The sequence below is a fragment of the Cuculus canorus genome, chromosome 4 (genome assembly GCF_017976375.1).
Source record: "Cuculus canorus isolate bCucCan1 chromosome 4, bCucCan1.pri, whole genome shotgun sequence".
NCBI classification, from domain to species: domain Eukaryota; kingdom Metazoa; phylum Chordata; class Aves; order Cuculiformes; family Cuculidae; genus Cuculus; species Cuculus canorus.
Window position 1 is genome coordinate 6,953,983 of NC_071404.1, and position 22,063 is coordinate 6,976,045.

At 47.6% G+C, this 22,063-nt stretch overlaps 1 protein-coding gene across 4 annotated transcripts; it reads right to left on the reverse strand.

Moving 5' to 3' along the window:
• Positions 1-3,578: 3,578 nt before the first annotated feature.
• Positions 3,579-12,444, reverse strand: THNSL2 (threonine synthase like 2). Of its 4 annotated transcripts, none has more exons than XM_054066147.1 (9): positions 12,141-12,295; positions 11,345-11,572; positions 10,481-10,675; positions 10,061-10,213; positions 9,163-9,393; positions 8,186-8,334; positions 5,308-5,433; positions 4,210-4,349; positions 3,579-4,091 (listed from the first exon to the last, which is right to left on the reverse strand). In XM_054066147.1, exons 2-9 carry the CDS (start codon positions 11,565-11,567, stop codon positions 3,872-3,874), a joined length of 1,437 nt encoding a protein of 478 aa, XP_053922122.1. In that variant the 5' UTR covers positions 11,568-11,572; positions 12,141-12,295; the 3' UTR covers positions 3,579-3,871. The 4 variants fall into 4 exon arrangements, with proteins under 4 accessions (XP_053922122.1, XP_009554312.2, XP_053922125.1 ...); XM_009556017.2 differs by lacking the exon at positions 12,141-12,295 and adding an exon at positions 12,302-12,444 and having other exon boundaries at positions 3,595-4,091; XM_054066150.1 differs by lacking the exons at positions 11,345-11,572; positions 12,141-12,295 and adding an exon at positions 12,302-12,428 and having other exon boundaries at positions 3,599-4,091.
• Between the last annotated feature and the right edge of the window lie 9,619 nt (positions 12,445-22,063).

Below are 22,063 nucleotides of genomic sequence, written 5' to 3' on the forward strand. Positions count from 1 at the left end.
CTATAAGAGCAGGCTTCACAACCTCCTGCTCTCCTGGCCAAGCAGCTTATCTTCATCTATCCATCTATCTATCTTTCTATCCTGGCATTTACACCATGCTCATCCCTATGTCTGAGCGCCTACTTGTCTTCATACCTGTCTATAAATTACATGGCACCCCCAGGGCATTATAAATAATAATTCAACTCCCAAACCTTCGGAACACTGTTTTAAAGAATTGGCTTATAATTCACTGTGCTGTGGACGGCTCCTTCCAGCCCAAAAAGGTAACACTGGAGCAGAATGACGTGACACCCTGGTCAGTGGAGGAAATGCCCCCAAATCAGTTGCTTGAGTGGGAGGGATGTGCTAAATGGCCATGAGTTGGAAGATGCGAATGGACATCGTGGAAAAGCATGGGGGAAGGCTGGACTGCTCTGCTGGTGGGAAATAGCATTCTCATACTCAACCCACTGGAGATTTATATTATCTCCATGAATTTTATCTCTACCAGCACTGCAGATAGCTAGACATCCCATGTCTTCCTTTAATTATTAGCACATTTAATGGCATTGTTAATGGTTGGAGCAATGAACCACAGTGTGGCTCTGCTGCTGATGTCTTTACGGGGTGCCACACCAGGCGATGACCGCTAGCTTGGATGCAAATGGTGTAAAGGATAGAGTAGACAGATTCCAGCCCATGCTGGGACAAGGGCCCCAGTCCTATGTTGGACTCATCAACAGATCACAGAATCGTTTAATTTGGAAAAGACCTTTAAGATCTTTGAGTTCAACCGTAGATGGCTACAGGACAGCAAAATGCTTTGGTACGTGCAAGCTCTTGGGTGGAAACCTTCAGATGAACCACAGGGAATCCTGTTCCTCTATCCACATCCGTTGCATTTCTATCCCAAAGCACCACATATCCATCCCAATATAATACTTCCTACTTGAGGTACGTAAGGGTTAGAAGCACATCCCAGCCACGGCCCTCAGTGTGAAGTGTCCCAGCCTGCAGGGGAGCATCCCCGGCAAGACACAGTGTCCCTGTAGAGGATGGCCATTGGCTTGTGGGCAACATCCTAGGATGGATGGGCAGGATATGGTCAGGGTGAGGAGCCTGAAACTGGAATTTTTGCTGGCGAAAAGTGTGAGCAATTGATATATGAGATTAATTATTTCGCAAGTCTAACCTGAACAGTTCTGGAAGTCACAGAAGCAACGTATCGTTAACCCTGGGAACACGTTAAGCTGCCAGAGCTTGCAGCTGCCCATCAAAGTGTTGGGCAAGCGGGTGCTGCCTTTCTGCATGACTTTCCTCCATGTGTTTTCTATCTCTCCATCAAACAAAGCTGACTTTCCCTCTCAGCCAGAGGCCTGAAGAGGAACAAGCAGAGCCTTGAGAACCCATTTTGGGGCCAAAGCGGGATCTCCTGATGTAGGAGCTGCTGCGGATGGTTCCCAAGCAGGCAGTGGGACACTGCATGCCCATAAGGCCAGGTTCATCCCGCATCCTGGGCACCTGCACTGCCGTGCACAGCCACACATGGTCCTCTGTGAGAGCACAGCCACCCTGCAAGCCAAGCCTGGCTTCTCTCAGCAAGTTGGCTCTAGGCATGAAACAGGCTTTTCCTGCTGCTCTTGTGCCCCAGAAATCCCAGAGAAAGGTTTCATAGAATCATAGAATCATTAGGTTGGAAAAGACCTTAGAGATCGACTCCAACCGTCCCTGTCTATGACTAAATCATAGTATCCTACCCAAAAAACATGTGGTTTTGACTGGGGTATGAGCAGCACCTTCACTCCATAGGTGTATCCTCAGGGATGTTTGAGAATTAAACCCCCTTTAACCCCACATGGGCATTGTCTGCTGCCTTCCTGCAGCAAGGCTTTATCCATCCTGCTGCTTCAAGATAGGAACATGGAGATGTATTCACCACTCTTCCTGCTTGCAAAACACACCAGAGCTTTGGCAGGCTGGAAGCCCAGCGCCTCTCACCCTGTCCTTCCCAGTGCTCCCCAGATGGGGGTCTAGGTCTGTCCCCTCAACCTCCCACCTCCTTCTCATGTTCTGGTCCCAGTCAGGAAGCCAGATTTGCAACCTCTCACTTGGACATGGAGCTGGGTGTAGTTTCAAGCCTCTCCCCCTCGCAGGGTGTCTTAAACTATGATTAAGACCTGAATTACAACCAGGCAGCCGTCCCTGGCCGAGAACCGCAAGATTTGAAGAGGCAGCTATTAAAGGTGGTGGAGTCCAAAGATTATAACGTGCACGTCAATGAAAGGAGCAGCTAATGGGATCAAATGGGTGGGGGACAAATGGGACCGAAGGGTTCTACTTGGTATCATCACTGACTTGATGTACAGCCCGCCCTGTTTCAAAGCCATCCTTTGGGGCAAAGCTGAGGATGAGGCTGTGTTGCTGCTTAAATAAGAAGTATTTTGCTGGCAGTGAGGGGTGAATGATGGCTTCATGAAGAATAATAAGACTGTCTCTGGACCCCAACATCATTTTCCTCCCAGCTACTCCATCCATGCCATTTTTCTCCCAGCAGCGCTTCATGGCTCGCACGATATTCTCGTAGGAGGCTGAGCATGAGCATAGGGTCTCAGAGAGGTGCAGCCTCAGGGAAAAAGGCAGGATAACACACAGCATCAACACCCCATGCATTCCCAGTCCAGTAGAGCCATTTTAGTGTTAGAAACATCCAGCAATGAAGCACTGTGGGGTTTTGCATCATTTTCAACTATGGTGTTTCCCTCACCCTCATCAATTGGGATGGGCAGCCTCACCCCTTGCCTGGGAGGAGGCACAGGTCCCTCCTCTCCTGCAGGGTTTCAGTGGGATGGAAGGAGGCAGCATGGGGCTGGCTGTGCCAGGGGAGTTGAGAGAAAGGCTGCCTGGGTGCCAGCAAGGCTGCTTGCCACCCAGGGAAAGCTTCCCACTCTTCCCACACATTCTGCAACATCCCAGGCTGATTCACCTCACAGAATTTGCTTTTACCCTGCTAAATGCCACTAAACCTTCAAATTAATCCTCCCATTATGGGACTTCTTTTGATGTCAAGCGGGAATTTTTTTTTTATGGCAAAGGGGGATTTTTCCTCCCTGGTACAATTATTCCTTTTTCCCCCCCCTCCCTTTTTAGGCACAAGAGATTCCTGCCAGATGCATGACTTGTGGAGGCAGCTCCCACATGAGGTATTTATATATTTATATGTATATGATGGTAACATGGTATTGAATGACCTGAAGTTTCAGGCACAAGATAAAGGGAATTTCCCATTTCCTATTTGTTTCAGTGGAAGTTGCCCAGGAAGAGTCTCCAGCAGGACTATGACCAAAAGCTATGAGGTAGGACACTAGGAAGTAGCTCTGTGAGATAAACATGTCCAGGGAAAGCACCTACTATTTAACTCTATCACTGAGCAAATTTCAATGCTTGGGAATGATCCCTGGCAGTGCTTACATTATAGGGATAGGTAAAGTGGATCCACTCCAGCCTTGTGTGCATTTCCCGCTGAGCATCTTGGGTACTACTGGAGTCATTGGGCTGAACATCTCAGCATGGGGCCAGGATTGCTGAATAACACTCAGGAAGCTGTGGGTAGTGTTAAGGGACATTTCTGTAACAGTGAGTAACAATGGAACAGGCGGGTTTATTCCAAGTTTCAATCACTTTTTATGAACTGCTAGGAAAAAGGAGATGCAATTGCAGAACTCTTCACTAAAAATGTTATGAAATAGCCTATATAATTCAACTGTGACGTGTGCTCTTGTTGATAATTCATTGCATGGAGAATGTAGGCTCTTCTCCCGGTGTAACATAGGGCTCTCCTGGGAATGGAAGATGAGCCCTGGGAGGCATCAGCCAGCCGAGACCCAGTAGCTCAGGTCTGTGTGACTCCATGCTTCCTCTGCTGTGCTGTGGCTTCAATCTTTTCACGAAGAACTTGTGTCCAGTCCTGTCCCCGTTCCAGGGGAGTGGACCTGGTTTCCATCGCCATTAAGGCAGTGATTTCAGGGGGCAGCTGGGGAACCAGGCCAGCTCGGAGAAGGGCATCCTGAAACTTAGCTGCAGAGGCTGGAGCTAAGCAACACCGGGGTGTGCTGAAAAGTAAAGCAAGGAAACTTTTGATGTAAGCAAGCTCTGAGCTGGAGATGCTGCAAGAGCAAAGAGAGAGGAGGTGCTCCGGTCTCTGATGCTCCTGATCGCAGCTGTCCTTACCTGTCCAGGTGTGAGTAGTGGTAGTGAGCAGCCACGGCAGAGTGGGGGCACAGCAGGTAGCGGTTTTCCTCCCAGCAGCGCTGCATGGCTCGCACGATGTCCTCGTCAGAGGCTGAGCATGAGCGCAGGGTCTCGGAGAGCTGCAGCCCCAGGGGAAACAGGCAGGTTCACACAGGGCATCACCAACCCACACATTCCCACTGGGGTTTGTGCCATGGGCACGCAGCAAAGAAGTTTGAAATAAGCAGGATGGAGGATGGGGGTCCCCAGGGACTGAAGGAAAAGGAGTTGTTACTGCTGCCTGAGGATGAGGCACTGCTGGAAATGGCCACGGCACCAGGGCATGAGAAAAGGGTTTCTATGCCCAGCTGCTGGGAGCGTGGGTGGAGAGGAGCTGAAACTCAGCTGCTCGGCTCCACGCTGCTATTTGCATGCTCCAAGGGAGTTTCTGAGGGCCTGTAAAACCCTCCTCAGTACAATAGTTCTTCTTTCTTTTAATAATGTAATTTTTCCATATTTATTTTGCTGCTGTGCAAGCAGGAGTGGGTGCAGGGCAAAGGATGTTCGCTGGGGACAGCACATGTTGAATGGGAAGAGACAGGACTTTGCATCTGGTCCAAAGACCTTTGCAATTGAAACACTCAGTTTTCTCTTATGTTTCTCTCTGCTTTGTGTTCATACTCCCATTTGCCACAACACTGAGGCTGAATTGCAGCACCAAGCCCAGAAGACCCGCTCCCAAAGGCCACATTCGGTTCATGCTGGCACCACTGCATGATGCCCTGGTGCACAGCCAATGCTAGCGCTGGAGTGGCCGAGAAAGGGGTGGTTTCATATCCTACTCAAATAATTTTAGGCATTTTTTAATTAGTTTTGCAATGAAGAAAGAGGAATCTTAAAAAAAAAGCAACACCATCATTAAAAAGGGGTTTTTAACATCTCCATGCCCACACACTGATATAAAACTGCTCTGGTCTCATACTTGGATTTTTAGTTGGAAACTCTCTGCTATGATTTATGATATATTCTGAAAATGAGTGGAAAACAACTAGTACTGGTAAATCTTACATACGCACAGTGTGCGCATAAGGAACTGACCTTTCTGTGCAAATCTTTGGGCAGCTTAAGGCTTTTTGACGTGTTGAATTGCTCCATCAGCTTTTTTGTCAGTTGGCTGTCAGAGCCTGAGAGCAGCCAGAGGATCCTCTCCATGTTGTAAGGCTCCTGGGATAACAAGACAATAGGTGAGCAGTGGAAATCTGAGCTTTTGTCTTGGGGGGGGGGGGGGGGGCAAAGCACCAGTGTGGATTCTCTGATGTCTAATTAGGGTTGAGGTCCTACTGCCACGTTTTTCTTGGTGGATGCTGGGGTGAGCTTTGTCTTCCCCTGTACACCTACAACTCAAGACAAGTCTTTGGGAACACAATGTCTTTCAGACCTCTGACCTGTCAGAGCAGTCTGACAGTGACCATCAGATAAAAAAAACTAATGAAGGGCCATCTGTAAGATCAACAGTGTGACCACATCTGTACAATCACCTTGAGGAACCCAGGTTAATAACACACTATGTATTTGAGAATCAGAAATATCCAGCTGTTTACTCCGTGTTGCAGATGCTGCTGTGAGTCATCCAACTCCCGTGTGACCTAACGAGACACCCAGCTCCCTGCAGGGCTGGCCAACCGATAATATTTATGAACATATAAGGCACATATAGGACCTGACTGGCCTGTATGGCTATGTAGCAATCGGTGTTGCGACACTGCACCAAAACTCGGTGCAAGAGCATACAGGAGGGTCTCAAGCCAATTTCACTGTTCAGTCTCTCGTTCCCGCGCACTCACAAGCACCAAGAAACATTCATCCAAATAGTGTGGCCATGATGCCTTGTAGGGACAGACACGACAAGGGTCACCAGCTAGCAAGTCTTCACCACATATCCTGGGTTCGAGCACTCTTTTTGGATGATCTCTTCATACCTTTTAGTATCTGACAGTGCCTGTTACCTTTTGTCTCTTCATCCTGTCCTACCTCCACAAGTCATTAGGAGGACTTACTCAGCCTTTCATGTCCTTATCTGGGTGGCTTATGGCCCCAGTTCTGTTCTTCATCTTCCCATCACCATCTCCAAGGGCCGCCAGCCTGTAATCGTCAATCTAGTCTGGGTGTAGCCTGACCTTTGCTTTAGGCTGTCCCCTGTTGTCCTCTGCTTCCTAGCCTGGCTGTCCTCAGAAGCTACAAGTTAGTGTGCCTGGACTTTAAAGACCTGCTACCAGAGGGTCCTCCAGCACCCTCTTCCTGCCACCTCTTCTCTTGCCCTTCCTTCTGCTGGTCTCACATCCAGACCTTCCCCTTCACGCTCCGTTCACACCAGATTTATGGTTACCACTATAGATTACTACATCAACACCACTTAAGTCAAACTAGACTAGGACATTGGTGCAAGCGTTGGCATTGCCATTTAACTTAGTAGCCAGCTCCGCTCTGGTTTTGTCCCATGCCACTGGAGTTGTCCAGGAGAATGACGAGGCTGTGATCTGGAGGACAGATCATGGTGGGGACTGTTGCCAAGGAAAGTTTTGGCGTCTGGACATGAGCTACGTGGTGCTGCCTGACTTCAGGGCCAGAGAACAGCCCCCGGTAGCTTCAGGTACTGCAAAGACACAGCATCTGCTGTGATTCTCCTGGAATTGCTCCTTGCAAGGCTGATCCACACTAGACTTTCCACTTCACTCTCATCTCTTCAGCTAGTTTCTAACTGAAAAGTTTTCTCTGCTGGTCAGCAGAAGAGGCAACCTAAAGAAGTTGTGCAATCTGCATCCTTGAAGTTTTCTAACACCTGTGTGGACAAAGCCCTGAACAATATGGTCTGACCTAAAGGCTCACCCTACTTTGAGCAGGCCCCAGACAGAGACCTCCTGAGGTTCCTTCCAGCATGAATGATCTGCTGAGCTATGGAAATATTTGCTTCGGACATGAGCTGAATGATGATGTCCCATGCAGCCACGTGCAGAGGGATACACCCATCCGGCTCCTCAGTAATATCCGGACATCATCTCACCCAGCTGTTTCCCTTACCATCCTGAAATCTGGCACATACTTAGGGACCTCAACAGACCAGTGCTGCTGAGGGTACGTGGGCTGAGGAGCTTAGCAACCTTTAGAGCTCTGAGGAGCTCTAGCTGTTTGTTACAGAGGAGGAAAATCAAGCTGCAAACTACACCAGCCTGGTGGTGGGGACATAATGAGTTCCTGACTGCAAAGAGTGGTGGTTCCTCAAAGGTCCCGGGTCCTCCCAATGTGTTTGAACAGCTTTTGGAAAATCCTGGTAGCTCAAGGCCACAGTGATACACCACTAAGTGTTTCACACTTTGGTCATTTGTTTGGAATCAAATCCAATCCCTGTGGATCACAGGGTAGGTATGAAATGTGAGGTGTTTCCTTCCAGGTGTTTGGTTTCTGTGCCTCCATGACTTTTCATTTCAGAGGCCTTTGCCTGCCTGCTGAGACTTGTTTTGCTCTGAGCAAACTGCAGATGACCATAGAAGAGGCATTTCTTCTGGGCTTCCCTACCCTCTTCCTGCTCTCTGCTCCTACTCTTGATGGAGCCTTTCAGAAGCATCAACATAGCCCTTGAAACATGATGGGGTTTATAATGCTCTAAGAGTCACATTTTGAGGAAATGTCCCTCTTGATAACTTTGCACATAATGAAACAACAGAAACCCAACATTTAACAATGAAGACTACAAAGTCAAGTCCTGAAAAGTGAGGGGAAAGGAGGTGCTTGATCTACCTCATCTCAGCAGTGTGCAGTATAAATGTTCAATATGGGTCACACCTCTTCATGCATCGCTGAGGGGCATTGCCACTGGCAGAATGATGCTCTCATAAACCAGGTAGAACAAGAGTACAAGAAAAAACAATAAAATATATAATATTTTATATTTTCTCATTTTGGCCAATTCATCACATACCTGAATATCCATGGCTGATGCTAACGTAGCCTTCACGCTCTCTGACAATGAGAAATCTCCATGTTGAACAGTTCTATGAATTATATCATTGCTGTTAACCACTGCAACAAGTCGAATCGGGAGACCCATTTTGTGGGCAATGCAGCCAGCTAGGAAAAAAGTGAAAAAATACCTGTGTGCTTGATGAAGAAACATTCAAAGAAGTTTTAGCAAGGATGTCACTATACAGGTTGGTTGAACACGTAGTTCAGAAGCAGATACAATGGCATTCCCTAACAGACTGTGAGATATCAATCTTTAATGATTTGGTCAAGCACCAGATTATAAAATCCTGGGACACGATGCTCCTCCTGCCATGACAGTCCATTGAACACTTCGTTATCTCCAGATTTGAAGATGGGTAGATAGGGGACTGAGGTCTATCTTTTGGGCTCCTGCATCTTATTAATGCTGCTTCAAGTGGGCAGCCTGGAAATACAGTGAGTGCCTCAAATCCTTTATTGCCTTCATAAGAGACTTCTACACCTATTTTTGGATGGGGGCAATCCAGGACTCATATTTAGAAGGCCATATTATGCAATTAGGAGTGGTTCTCTTGACTCCACACTGCCATGCAAACCACAGTAGAACCAGGCAGGACTCCACACCTCTGTTAATGTCTCACTTAGGAAATCAGAGCTACAGTATTTTCTCTCTTTTCTGGATCAAACACCTCCTGCTCTCTTCTAATGTGCCCATCCTCAAGAAGGGCACAGTCATCACCAAAGGGTGGTTTGGGATGTTGTGCACCTTGCATCAGTGACAGCTGATAATAGTAATAACCATACATGAGTAATAAAATATAAGTGGTTCTGAAGAAATCCTACCAGAGAGTGGGTGTTTTAATAAATAGCAATACCCAACATCTGCAAAGTGCTTTTAGTCCATAGCTCACAGCACTCTCCCTCCCCTATCTAACCTATTGTTTTTCCCTTCACCTGTGATATTTCCTCCTCCTCCTGTTGGCACAACAATTTCCACCACTGGTAGTGGAGTGGTATCCAGGGATGGAGCACACTGAAAGTAAGCGTAGAAGTGGTGAGCAATCTGCACCATAATCCTAGACCAATTGACCGAATTCAAACTCATCAGATTGTATTTTCTGGCAAAATCGACATCAGCAAACAGTTCCTTGATCGGCTCATCGATTTCGTCACTATTCCCATGAGCTGTCAAAAGCAAAAAGGAAAGATTTAGATCTGTCAGCATCAGCACATCAGGCACAAAGTATTTCTGCTCAAATAGGATCAGGGTTTGCTGCAGCCAGAGGTGCTCTGAGCTGCCTGTCTGCCTTGGGAGCTGTACAAGCCAGGGGTTGAGTAGCACCACATGGATGCCGTGTGGTTTCTCCAGACATTGCACTCTGAGCTTTTCTTACGCTAAGTATTTATTTGCCAGGAAGGCAAATGCCTGCATCCTCTTGTTGAGATGTCAAGGTGAGACCTGGCTGAGCAGAGAAGTACATGGGACAGGTAAAACACCCAACAGCAATTCCTAACCATGAGGGTGACACAGAGGTAGGGGGTGGACCACACAATAAGGTGAGGGGACAGAGGGAAGGGGCGACTCTAAATCCTTTTAGTGCCAAAAAGTGGTGTGGAATTCAGTGCAAACAAAAACCAGTCACCCGCATGGCCAAGCTCCTTGGCCAAGAGAAAAAGAAGCCTTGAACCACTTTTCATATGGGACATCTCTTGCAGGCTCCTGTCAGCCAGGCACGTAATCACAATGACCTGACTGGCTGCAGCTACCAAGCAGCAGCCCCTTGAGACTTCTATCATCATGTTTTTTGACACAGCAGGGCCATAAAGTGGACAGCCCAGCAGTTATGCCAACCAGCAAAGACATGGACATTGTCTTCAAGGACAGTGGTCATCTGGAGTTCCTGTATCTGGGTGCAGAGCCCTTTAGGCAGCAGAACAAAGATATCCATATTCTTCCGCCCTCTCACACCCTCAATGGCCGAGCTTCCCGTGTCCCCTGAAGTCCCTGTTTCAAAATGCAGGAGAACCAAGAAAAGTAAAACATTGGTGTGTCAGTCAAACCTGTATCATTGCACTTTAAGAAAAAAAGATGTAGACATGCTCCATGAGATGTTTTAGCTAGAGCAGCCAGGCTGGCATTGCCCAGAGGTCACTCACCAGTCACCCATGAGGCGATATCACCCAGAGCATCCATTGAGACGGCCATGGGGTGATGGCTCTCAAGGAAAAGACCCGCCAAGAAGTTTTACCCCCTACAAAGATGCATACTCACCCACTAGAATGGTGACATGCTTCTGCTTTTTCTCCAGGAAGTACTCTAAAAACTGCCCCGTGCAGGACAAGGACAGATCCTTGAAAGCATAAGTAACCCCATGCCAGAGCTCCAAAACATTCAGCCCATCTTTCAGCCTGGACAGATGGACAACGTCCTTGTGTCTGAATCTACTGAAGGCCTTGTCGATCAGGTCTAAAGGGAAAATGGTTAAAAGGGCGTTTAGGTTGGGTAGAGGAGTATTTTTCTGACCCGTGGCTTCCAGCATCTATGTTCTTCATGCTCCTGGGAAGCTTTCTGTACAACCAAAGACTTTCAGTTACTGGAAAGGGGGCAGATATCCAACAGATTATTCTTAGTTATCAGGAGTAAACCAGCCCACTTTGTTGACTTCTATAGCTCTATGGTGAGAGATGCTGGAACACACATGACACAATTAGAGCAAACCACGTTAAAATATAAAATAAAGGGAACTCAGATTTTATCTTAACATGCTTGAGACAGTGGTTGTAGCTGCCCTCTGGTGGAAGTGATGGCTGTTAAATGTTGAAAACTAAAAATCAGACCTCAACAATAGTGTGGAGCAGCAGAAAACCGTGGTGGGAAGGCAAATCTCGAGCAGTGAGCAGGACGACAGCAGTTGCCACAATCTCTATTTGTACACAGGGAACACCATTCTCATAAGATAACAAGCCCCAGCAAGGTGACAAAGGAGAAGAGGGTACAGAAAAGAGCAGGCGATGGTGCAAGAGGGCTCTTGCACACTTCTCAGGGCTATGATGGGGTGAAGGCAGGCAGATACATCTGAATGCCCCAAAATCCTCATCCACACCCTTGCGAGCAGCTCCCCACACAGAGGCTCACCATTGAGCGTGCTCCGCGGGACCAGATCGGCTGTGATGAAGAGGGAGCAGAGCTCCTTCACCAGCTCCCGGTAGGACAGACGACTCCACTTCTGCAGAGTGTCCCCATCCAGCAAGGGAATGCGCTGGGGCATAAAGAGGCCCCCATCGGGTGCGTAGCCAGAGAAGAGGGCTCCCTCGAAGTCAACAGTCCCTGCACCTCCCCGCGTGCTTATGTACTCCATGGATGCTGAGGAGACACCTCAGTCACTGCCAGGGCCCGAGAGTATCCCCCACACTGCGCACAGCCCTGCATCCTGAGCCAACTCCCCTCAAAATTTCCCATGTGGACAGACAGGGAGGAAAACACCGCTTCCCCTAAAAAAAAAACCTCATGCCATGGGGAACTAGAGTGGACAGAAATAGCGAAGGGCATGTGGTGTTTTGCAGGCAGTGGAAACTGCTCAGGATTAGCACAGAGGTGGCTGGAGACTCCTGGTCCCTCTTTCCCTGTGCCCTTCCCACTCTGCCCCAGCTACACGTCCCCTGCACTGACGTCACATCCCCCAAGAACTAGTTGCAAAAAGCTGGGGTCTTTAAATTAAACTAAAGAAAGAAATAAAAGGAAAGAGCCATGTTTTTAGAGAAGGCTGGTTTTGTTCAGAGGGATTAAACTAAGGAGGACAGGATTTAAAGCAGTGTACGAAGGGCTGAGCTAAATCTCCCGGATTCATACAAATCCCACCGAGCAGCTGCTGGTGCTGCTGGAAAAGGTCCCTTGTTGTCCCAGTCCCATGAACCCCCACAGCTATTCCCACCTCAGGCTCTCCAGCCAACGGTGCAGCCCCTCAGCACGGCACAGCACGGCTGCAGAACTCTCGGAGGCAGGAAAGCAGCCACGTAACTCGCCGCCACCGCTTCCAACCCAGTCACCCTTTGAACTTGTGCTCACGGAAAACTTCTCCCCATCGCAACGCACCCAGGTTCCCCTCACTGTGGCACAGCCAGTCGAGACAGCCGCCCTGCACCAAGCATGGAAATGGGAATATGCAGGAAAGATGGAGTCGAGCTGCTCCCAGTGGTGCCGGGCAGCAGGGCAAGGGGCAGCAGGCACAAACTGCAGCCGGGAAGAAATCTAGTTAAATATTAGGAGGAAGCTTTTAACCATGAGGGTGATTGAGCACGGGGATCTTATTGTCTCCAGAGTCAACCTAGAGAAACTCAAAATCCAACTGGCGAAGCATTGAGCCACCTGATTTAGCAGTGAGGCTGGATTTAAATTTGAGATTGAATCTGCTTAAAGCAGAATTTGGGTCAGAAACCTCCAGATGAGCCTTCCAACAAAAATCAGTTTGTAATTCAGCTGTGCAAAGCCATGTTTCCTGCCCAAGAGGCTGGGAATTGAGACCTCGTCTAGAATACTGTGTCCAGTTCTGGAATCCTCAATGTAAAGAAGGCTATGGAACTGTTGGAATGGATCCAAAGGAGGCTACAAAGGTGATCGGAGGGCTGGAGCACCTTCCCTACGAGGACAGGCTGAGAGAGTTGGGCTTTTTCAGCCTGGAGAAGAGAAGGCTCCAAGGAGATCTGATAGTGACCTTCCAGTATCTGAAGAGGCTACAGGAAAGCTGGAGAGGGGCTATTTGTAAAGTAACCAGACCCATGGGAAAAGTATCTGGCAGAGAGTGGTCCAGTCCTTGCCCTGAGAACCAAATTGGGAAAGGGCTTTTCTACACACAACCTCACAAAAGGACTGTTACTGCAAACTCCTCAGCAGGAGACAAAAGCTAAATTTCAGGCTCTGGGCAGAATTGCCTGTGATAGTGTTGCTCAGAGTTAAATGGAGCAGCTGTAGCAGAGCAGGAAGAATACATCAGATTTTTAATAATGTATCTGAGAAAACCCAGTGGGCCAGAGCAGTGTTAATTGTCTCAATTTTATGGCAGTCCCTAGAAAATGAAGCCTGAGCCACCCAAACCCACAATAGCTCCAGGGTCCTCCCTGTGCCTACAGCCACTGGATCCTCATGGCACATTGTCGTGCAGTGGGGTGCTGACCCCATAATGGCATCCATCCCCATCCCTAATGTGCATCCATGTCCTTTCACAAGGTGCTGGAAAAAACAGGCAACAAGGCAGGACCTTGCTCTTCAGGGATGTCTCAGGATCAAGTTTATTGTAAAACTTCCCCAGGACCATTCCCGGGGTCACTTGAAGCCTCTGGAGCCACCTGGTCAGCTGATGAGAGTGGCCACAATGTGCAGGGCATATGTCACCTTGTCAAAGTGGTGTAAGGAGGAGATGTTCTCAGTCCCATATATTTTTAATGCCCTGTGTATTTTTGGAAGGTAAATACTCCTTTAATATCCAGTTGGGTTCTGTAAGGGATTTTTTCCCATCATGTCTCAGTTGTAGCTGATACAAAAAACTTCAAGTAGCATATCTGGAGAAAACAGTGAAGTAATAGAAATAAGAGAATACTAAAAGCTGCGAGACATGTGATTCACCTCCTCTATCCTAACCTCTCCCATGACCATGTGCTGAGGTGAATTCAGGATTTTCCTTCTTTGCAGCAGTTTCTGTCCATTCAGAAGGAGAGCACACTTTCAGCATAGCTCCAATTTAGGCCAGAATGAGGAAAGGATCAAATCCTTAGGAAAGGCTGTACAAGCTCATAGTTTTCTTTACAAATGTAGTAATTTATCACCACCAATGTGCGTCTGATCATCTCCATAAGGGTCACCTGGCAAACCCTGATGGTACCTCACCTACTGCCACCCCTGTGGGACTTCATGCCTCTGGGCATCTACTCACTGCACATCTAATGCTTTTAAAGTGTGCATTAGCCCTGTGAGATAATTTCACTGATTCATCTAATTATTTTTTTTCGGATGAAGAACTTACAGTGAGATTGATGATCCCTTCAGCCTTACATCACCCAGGGGTGCATGCAGGAACCCTAGGAAAAAAAAAAAGGTTATACGAGGATACCTGCTGTTCTGTGCTCACCAACAGAAATAGCAGCAAGGCTGTTGCCACAGCTTTATCTATGTCCTGGGCCTATCAGCAGTGATAGACTTTGCTAATGAGATCATGGGTGAGTGGTGTGACAGCAGGGACTGCTTATGTGGCAGTCACAGGCGAGCACAGGGGAAGAACACGGGACATGCCCCAGGGCAGCAGTGCCTTTGTTGGGAGGGTTTTTCCCAGACTCAGCCCTGCAAGCTCCGTGCAATCATGTTTAGAGTGCTACTTCTTTAATGAATTTTCAAAGATAGGAGAGGAGGAGCATCCCTGTGCTGCTGTACACCAGCCTGGTGGGCTTACCTGCTGCAGCAACAGACCAGGAGCTGGGAAATGTAAGAGCTTTTCATTAAACCCTGTATTCCTGTTAGGATTTGCACTTCCACTTTGGTCCTTGTCTGTTCTGAGCTCTTCACGCTCTTTGGACTCACCTGTCAGAAATCAGCTGTGTTTGCAAACTCCCGCTAAGGCTGCTGTCAGACTTTTCCAACTTGTTTTCTTACTGCCCCAGTTTTCACCCCTCTGGACAGAATTTCCTCAGCCTCTTCACTCACCAAAGGCATCACCAAAAGCACGGTGAAGAAGAAGGAAGCAGAATGGCGCATACAGCTGTGACAAGCCAATTTTTTCCTGCTTAAGTTCCCCCGAAATTTCACCCCAGAGCATTGCAGCACCTAAAGGAAAACACTGCAACAGTCTCTGCTTTGTGTTTGCTGAGCAGCTATCTATCGTCCCTACAGATGGGCCCCTCTCTATGTCCCAAGCACAAGGAATACATGAAGTCTGGGTCGCTTTTCAATACCCTCAGCAGAGCATCCATCCCCTGGAGCACCGGGGACCGCAGCTCTGCGAGGGCCACCAGCCAACTCCTGTGTCACTAGATGGCAGCAATGCCTTGCAAAGAATCATAGAACCACTGACTCAGAACAGCTTGAGTAGGAAGGAACCTTAAAGATCATCTTATTCCACCCACTCTGCCATGGGCAGGATCACTAGATCATGCTGCCCAAGGTCCCATCCATCCTGGCCTTGAACACCTCCAGGGATGGGACAACTTGTTCCAGTGCCTCGTCACCCTCATTGTGAAGAAATTCTTCCTTATGTCTAGTCTAAATCTGCCCCTCTCCAGTTTATAGCCATTGCCCCTCGTCCTATCACTACATAACTTTACAAAAAGCCCCTCTCCAGCTTTCCCGTAGCCCTTTCAGGTACTGGAAGGTCACTATAAGGTCTCCTCTGAGCCTCCTCTTCTCCAGGCTGAACATGGAGGAGATGCACTAAGGCAACCCCGGAGAGCCTTGCTCTCCTTACATCCAACTTTTAGAATCAACACGTCATTAAGGTTGGAAAACATCTTTAAGATCATCTGTCCCACTCTCACACACATCCCTTTGCCTTTCGGGCTACAGGCATTCAGCCATCCCACTGGGATTTCAAGCAACAGCCAGGACGCACTTCAAAAAGCCCCGTTTTGGAGCCAGGGAAGAGGAGACAGGGGCAATATCATGTAGTAGGATGCCAGGCTACAAGGGTGGGTGGCCTGAGCTAATGGAAGGTTCAATGAAGTAGGAAAGAGGTTGTTCTTGTTCACCCCATCTTCTCCCTGAGATCTCTTCTGGGGTTTTATTACCTTCCTTCCAGCCTGGTCCCTCCTTCCCCAGGGGTCTCTGGAGCCTACACCCAGTGAGATACTCAGAAAGAGACACATGGAAAGACCTTAACTCACAGCCAGGACCAAAACATGCCAAATTTAATCAATTTAAAAAATCACATAAACCTGAATGGCACAAAACTCTCACCATACCTCCCAGCTCTGTTTCTACCCGTGAGCCATCTGGTGTTTGAAAACCATACACAAACAAAATCTTTCAGACCTATGAGTGACCCAAGCAATGCCAGGCAAGTCTGGTAAGTGGATGATAAGGATGTTTGGGATTTTACAGTGCTGTTTACTACCCCATGCAGAGTACAGCCCATTGGGAATTGTATTAACTTGTGTGAGAAAAAATACCCAAGCTTTTTGCTGGGATTGGATGAAGATGCTATGTGTTCCCTCACACCTCATGCACAGAAGTATGAATGTTCACAGAGGAAAAAGGGAGATTCCACTAAAAACTCTAATCAAATAATTTCTGTTCTGCCTCTCTCAGAGGCAGACCTACACCTCCGTGAGGTTCAGGGACCCATGGCAGGAAGGGAGCTATGAAAGTTTACAGAGAGTGTCTGCAGCTGCACAGGCAAACACACACCCAGAAATCATTTATTTGAGCTTCAAGTCAAGGAGATATATGGCAGAAATGTACAGTTGTAAATGAATCAAAGTGCATGAAGCTGCTCCTTTTTTACAGTAAACGTGGCTCTTCTACCCTCTCTCTGAATGTGATATAAATTGCAGGTATATCGGTTGACAGGATTTAGGACTTCTGCATGAGTCAACACCTCTTCTTACCTACAGATGTGCGTGAACACACACGCGCACACACACTTTTCCAGCTCTGGTGATTCTGCAGGGCAAGGAGCTGCCAACCTGTCAGCCCTTTCTCCACTACTGGGTGTGACACTCTTTCCTCACCACGAGGTATTGCACAACACACTCAAGGACATCTGTGAGGACAGGATTGTGCAATGCCGGTTCCGGTGGTGGGATGTTGAAGATGCTATTACCTGGGAAAAGTTGTGCAATCTGCTCCTACTAGGCCAAATATTATATTAAACACCAGGGCCAAACTTTATTTCAAAATCTGCAGTCCCATAGGATGTTGGCTCTTTGGCCACCAACCAAGGACGTCACAAGGAAGATGCTGTGTAGGCTGAAGAGTTACAGCACATTTGCTTTATCAGCTTCTACAAGTGACTTTGGGAAAGTCACTCAGTCTCTGTGTGCTCCATCACGTACAAAATAGGGATACCTGTGCTCAATTTGCTATTTGGACTATTGCAAGTACGGCAGCATCACCAACCAGGATATGCACAGAGGTGATTCCGGACTTTGACCACAGCTCTGGCCTTGCTGGCACCATGGTTGTTTTCCATGGAGTGTCTCCCTGGACATGTATCTGTTGAAACCTCAGATGCTTTCAGACTCCATGCAACCTCCCTACCCTCCTTGTGACAGTGTCCTGCCTCAGCACTAAGCCTTTGGCTGGTGCATCACTCTTAATTTCCCTGACCAAGGAGCATCATCTGCTAAGGAAGGTCTTGAGGGCTTTTGTTTGGACCTTGGATTTGTTTGAATAATAAACTGGTTGTATGTTTGGCTCCAAGAAAGACAGGAACATGGGTCTTTGACACAGCGCATCTGCACATTCACTCTGGAGAAGTGAAGATACCAAGGTGACGGTCATACCAGAGCATGAGGCTCCATTAGATATCATGGGTGTGAGACATCAGATCAATTGCTTTGACAGTGATATTACATTTATGAAAAGTCATTCCAGAGAACGGACCATCCACAAAGTGCATGTGGTTGTATATCAGGATTCCTGGGCAAACAGTGGGGCATGGAGATGCACAGGCTGCTCCTCATGTCTGTATGGGCCTGAGAAGCATTCCTTGATTAATTAGGTGCAAACCACTGTGAACAGTCCTTAAATGAGCCACCGTTCTTGATAAATCAAGATCTAGGAGAGCATGGGACTGTGGGAAAGGTGAGCACAGGTCCAGAGCGACAGCCGGGTGTGCCTCTAGGACTGGAGTTCATCTGACCACCTGCGGGCACTTGGAGGCTGCTGTTCTTTGCATCCCAGCATGCAAGTCTCCACTTGATCAGACAAAGGGTTGCTTATCCCCACTGTGTCTTAGGGGCTTTTTGTGTGCCTCGATTAGATGGAGACATCCCTACAGATGTGTGATGGGGTGAGATGAAACATCCACATTAGTTAAATATTTACTGGCTCTGGTTTGAGGGGCTCTGCGAGACCTTCCTCACTTGAGAACATTAGCTGCTAATGACTCTGTTTCTTTCCCACAATTTTTTTTCCCCTGCATTGTCATGAACCATCTCCATAAGCAATAAGCACCATTTTCAGTCCATGTCCGTTAACATAAGTTGGCCGGTGAGATGGAGGAAAGCCTCTTCTCACCAAAGGCCAAGCTTCAAGGGCATTTCATGCCCTCTGAGGGCACATGCAGGGGTTCATGTGCCCAGAGAGAGAACATGGCACTGCGCTGCAGATGTTTGAGACAAAAGAGTGGTACAGCCAGCAGCTTTATTCCTGCTATAAGGCAAGACAGCAACAGCAAAAGCCAGCTATTCTCTAAGCTCTGATCCTCAGGTGGTTATTGGTAAGCAAACTAAGGCAGTGGTATGTCTCACGTTGTCTGGGAAACCATTGTCTTGTCCTTGGATAAGCAAGACTGAGCCTTTGCTCCCTTTGAGACCTTTGTAACTAAGATGACAAGGGTTGAAGGCGGCCTTTCACTGCATTCTGGCATTAATGGAAAGCTTAATCAAGTGGCAATGCTCTGTACAAGCTGCCGCTTTCGGCAGTCTTATCAAGGTTCTGATAACGGCACATCTAATCTAAACCAATATGAACTGGAACTTGCATGTCTACAGCTTGGAAGTTACAGCTTGGAAGTTACAGCTTGGAAGTTACAGCTTGGAGGCATCCAGGGTCCAGGAGACTGCCATGGCTGTTTTAAGAAGAGAAAAAACAGGGAAAGGTGCCATATTTCACCTCAGTGCTGTCTTGGGAATGCAGCACAATGAAAACTTTGTGGAAAACAAGACAGACAGAGGATTCACAGCAGCATCAGCATCTTTTTCCATCTTACCCAATCTTTCAAAGCAACGTAGTCTTGCTCAGCCGAAGAAACCTTTGTTCTTCAAGGTTAAAAATAATCAGACCAAAGATCTGAACACTGGGCAGCAGGCCAAGTTCCCAGGTACAAGTACAGCAGAAACAGGAATGATCCAAGCAATAATATGGATTGGGATAGAGGGAAGCCCACTTGGGGATCTGTGATTGGCGAGATTATGACCAAACTCTTCAAAAAAGTGGCTAGGAGTTTTGGGGTATCCAGCTGGACCTGCATTGGAAAAGCTCTGGCTTGTAGACTGTCCATTTTGGCTAAGCAAATCCTGGTGTATGGCCCAGACCCAGTTTCCCAAAGCAACGAGGTGAAATCATAGGCTTCACAAAGTCTGGGAAGTCACTGGTGTGATGGATAAGAACAGTGAGAGAAGAGGTGGAAGTGTACTCCCAGGCACTCCCAGACCTCCACAAGGCTGCCGCATCTTCGTCCTGTTTTACAGCAAAGCGCCTCTCCCCACACAGAGCTCTGGCTGTAAAGTTTCTTTCAGAGTTCAGAGCTTAAATCAAAGTTTCGGTTCAAACTGGAAGAGGCAGAGAAGGATTTTTGCTGTAGGAGACCTGAGACTGAAACTCCTATTCCCCAACATAACCTTCAAATCATCAAGAAGCAGTGGACGTAGGAGGTTGGTTTCCAAGAGCCCGGGCAGACCGTGAGAGAAAGTTAAGATTCATGGGAGCCAAGACCGGGAATCCCAGGGAAGGGTTAGGGGAAAGTGATGAGTGGCAGACTGAAACTGTTCCTCGGGCAGCTATAGAGATGGTGGGGCCAAATTTTTTTTGGCTACAGCAGATGTTATAATATTAGCACCAGCCACAGATTACCCTTTAGGAGGTTTGGGTTGAGCGCCTCTTCTTTGAGAGGTGGGTGGTGCAGTCCCAGGATGGGCACCCAGAGGGGCAGAGAGGGCAGGTTTTGAGATTTGGCCACACAGCCACAGCTGAGCAGAGCTGGTGTTGGTGATGTTCTTGCTTTGAGCAGGTGGTTCAACCAGAGACCTTCAGAGGTCCTTCCAGCTGGCTTTTCCCTGATTCATCACTTTGGGACGCAGCGTTTGGGTACCTCCCTGGCTAGGAGGGAGCTGTGAAGTTTCACCTATGCATGTGTTTGACTCAGGTACAAAAAGCAGAAATGAGACACTTGTGCCATTTTTCTGACAGGCTTCTAAGAACTTACGCTTTTTTTCAAAGCAACTTGACTTCAAAAACACCTGTTGGCTTCCCACAAGATGAAGCCTTCTCAATAATTTTTGAAAATAATCCATACCTGTTATCTTTCTACAATCCAGGTCCAGGTTTTAGGGTATGGATTTAGTATTAATCAAATGGTCAACTGACTTGGCCTTGTGTTAATGCGAATCAGGTGTATTTTCTTGGCCCTGAAAAGTTAAAGTGATGCCACGCTTTCAAAGATCCTGTATTCTGGTGGGGAGCTTTACAAATATCCTGAACTTTGCTATTGAGATTAAGTTTATCTCACCTGACATTTGCTCTGCAGGCCCAGCTAGATAATAATTACCCTGGCCAAATTTCATTCAGAAAGGGTTTCTTCTTTTTTTTATAAGAACTTATGCATTTCTTTACTAAGAGAAATAAAAGAAAATGAGTCAAAACGAGCATTTGCAGAAAAAAAAACAAAGAGGTTTTATTTTTGATCATTGATCAACAGTCAGTTGGCTGTGTTTCCAGACTTGCCAGCAGTGATCCATAATCCACATTTATCCAACACCTCAAGGCTGTGAATGTAAATAGAAATGGAGAATCGTAGAATCATTAATGTTGGAAAAGATCTCTAAGATCATCAAGTCCAACTGCCAGCCCCACGACACCGTGCCTCTTTCAATAAAGAGGTTTTTCTGAATATCCATCCTAAACCTCTCCTGTTGCAACTTGAGGCCATTTCTTCTCATCCTATCACTTGCTACTTGGGAGAAGAGACCAACAGACACCTCACTATAACCTCTTTTCAGGCAGCTGTAGTAATACATTAATGCGGAGAGGAGAGGAGAGGAGAGGAGAGGAGAGGAGAGGAGAGGAGAGGAGAGGAGAGGAGAGGAGAGGAGAGGAGAGGAGAGGAGAGGAGAGGAGAGGAGAGGAGAGGAGAGGAGAGGAGAGGAGAGGAGAGGAGAGGAGAGGAGAGGAGAGGAGAGGAGAGGAGAGGAGAGGAGAGGAGAGGAGAGGAGAGGAGACCTGCAGAAAACAAATTGGGTCTCAGGTGGGGTGCATTATCTCATGAGTCACCTGTTTCTGCCAACTACTAAGAAAACACTGACCAATTATATTCTCCTTCTAACATCTGGTGGGTCACACCCAGGCCTGAAGAGTCTGCCCTTCCTGAGGGGAGTTCTCACCCAGCTTCTGGTGGTTTCCTAAGCAATTCAGCTCCCCATATTAGGCATATTAACTTATTAAAAGTTTGTGGAACAAAACCTGATGGACTTTATTGAATCCTTTCTCAGGCTTAGGCATCTTTAGCTTGGTGGTTGTATCCCATTTCAAGGTGGCATGGGTCTCCCAGGCAGAGCGTGGGCCTGGGAAGTCTGTGGTGGTTTACATGTGCAGCTTCCTTGAGGGCCAGGGAAAATAAGGTCCTCCTTCAAGCACCTAAGATTGGAATAATCTTGGCTAACAAGAAATGTTTATAAATGCCCTAGACATGTAGGCTTCTTCTGGAGAGCCTGGACAGCAGTAGGCAGCCCTGCTACACTGCTGATGATGTGTTTCTCCTATTTCTCTCCTTCAACTCACCCAGACATCAGCTCAGAAGTCATCGTTGCACTGGACATGGTTGGGGATTCCTGACAAAGGTCTCTCCTTACTGAATTATTAACCCTCTCCATAGCCTTCCTGTGCAAACAGGTGAGAACTGGACTTCTGCACCAGCAGTGGGATGTGATCAGATAT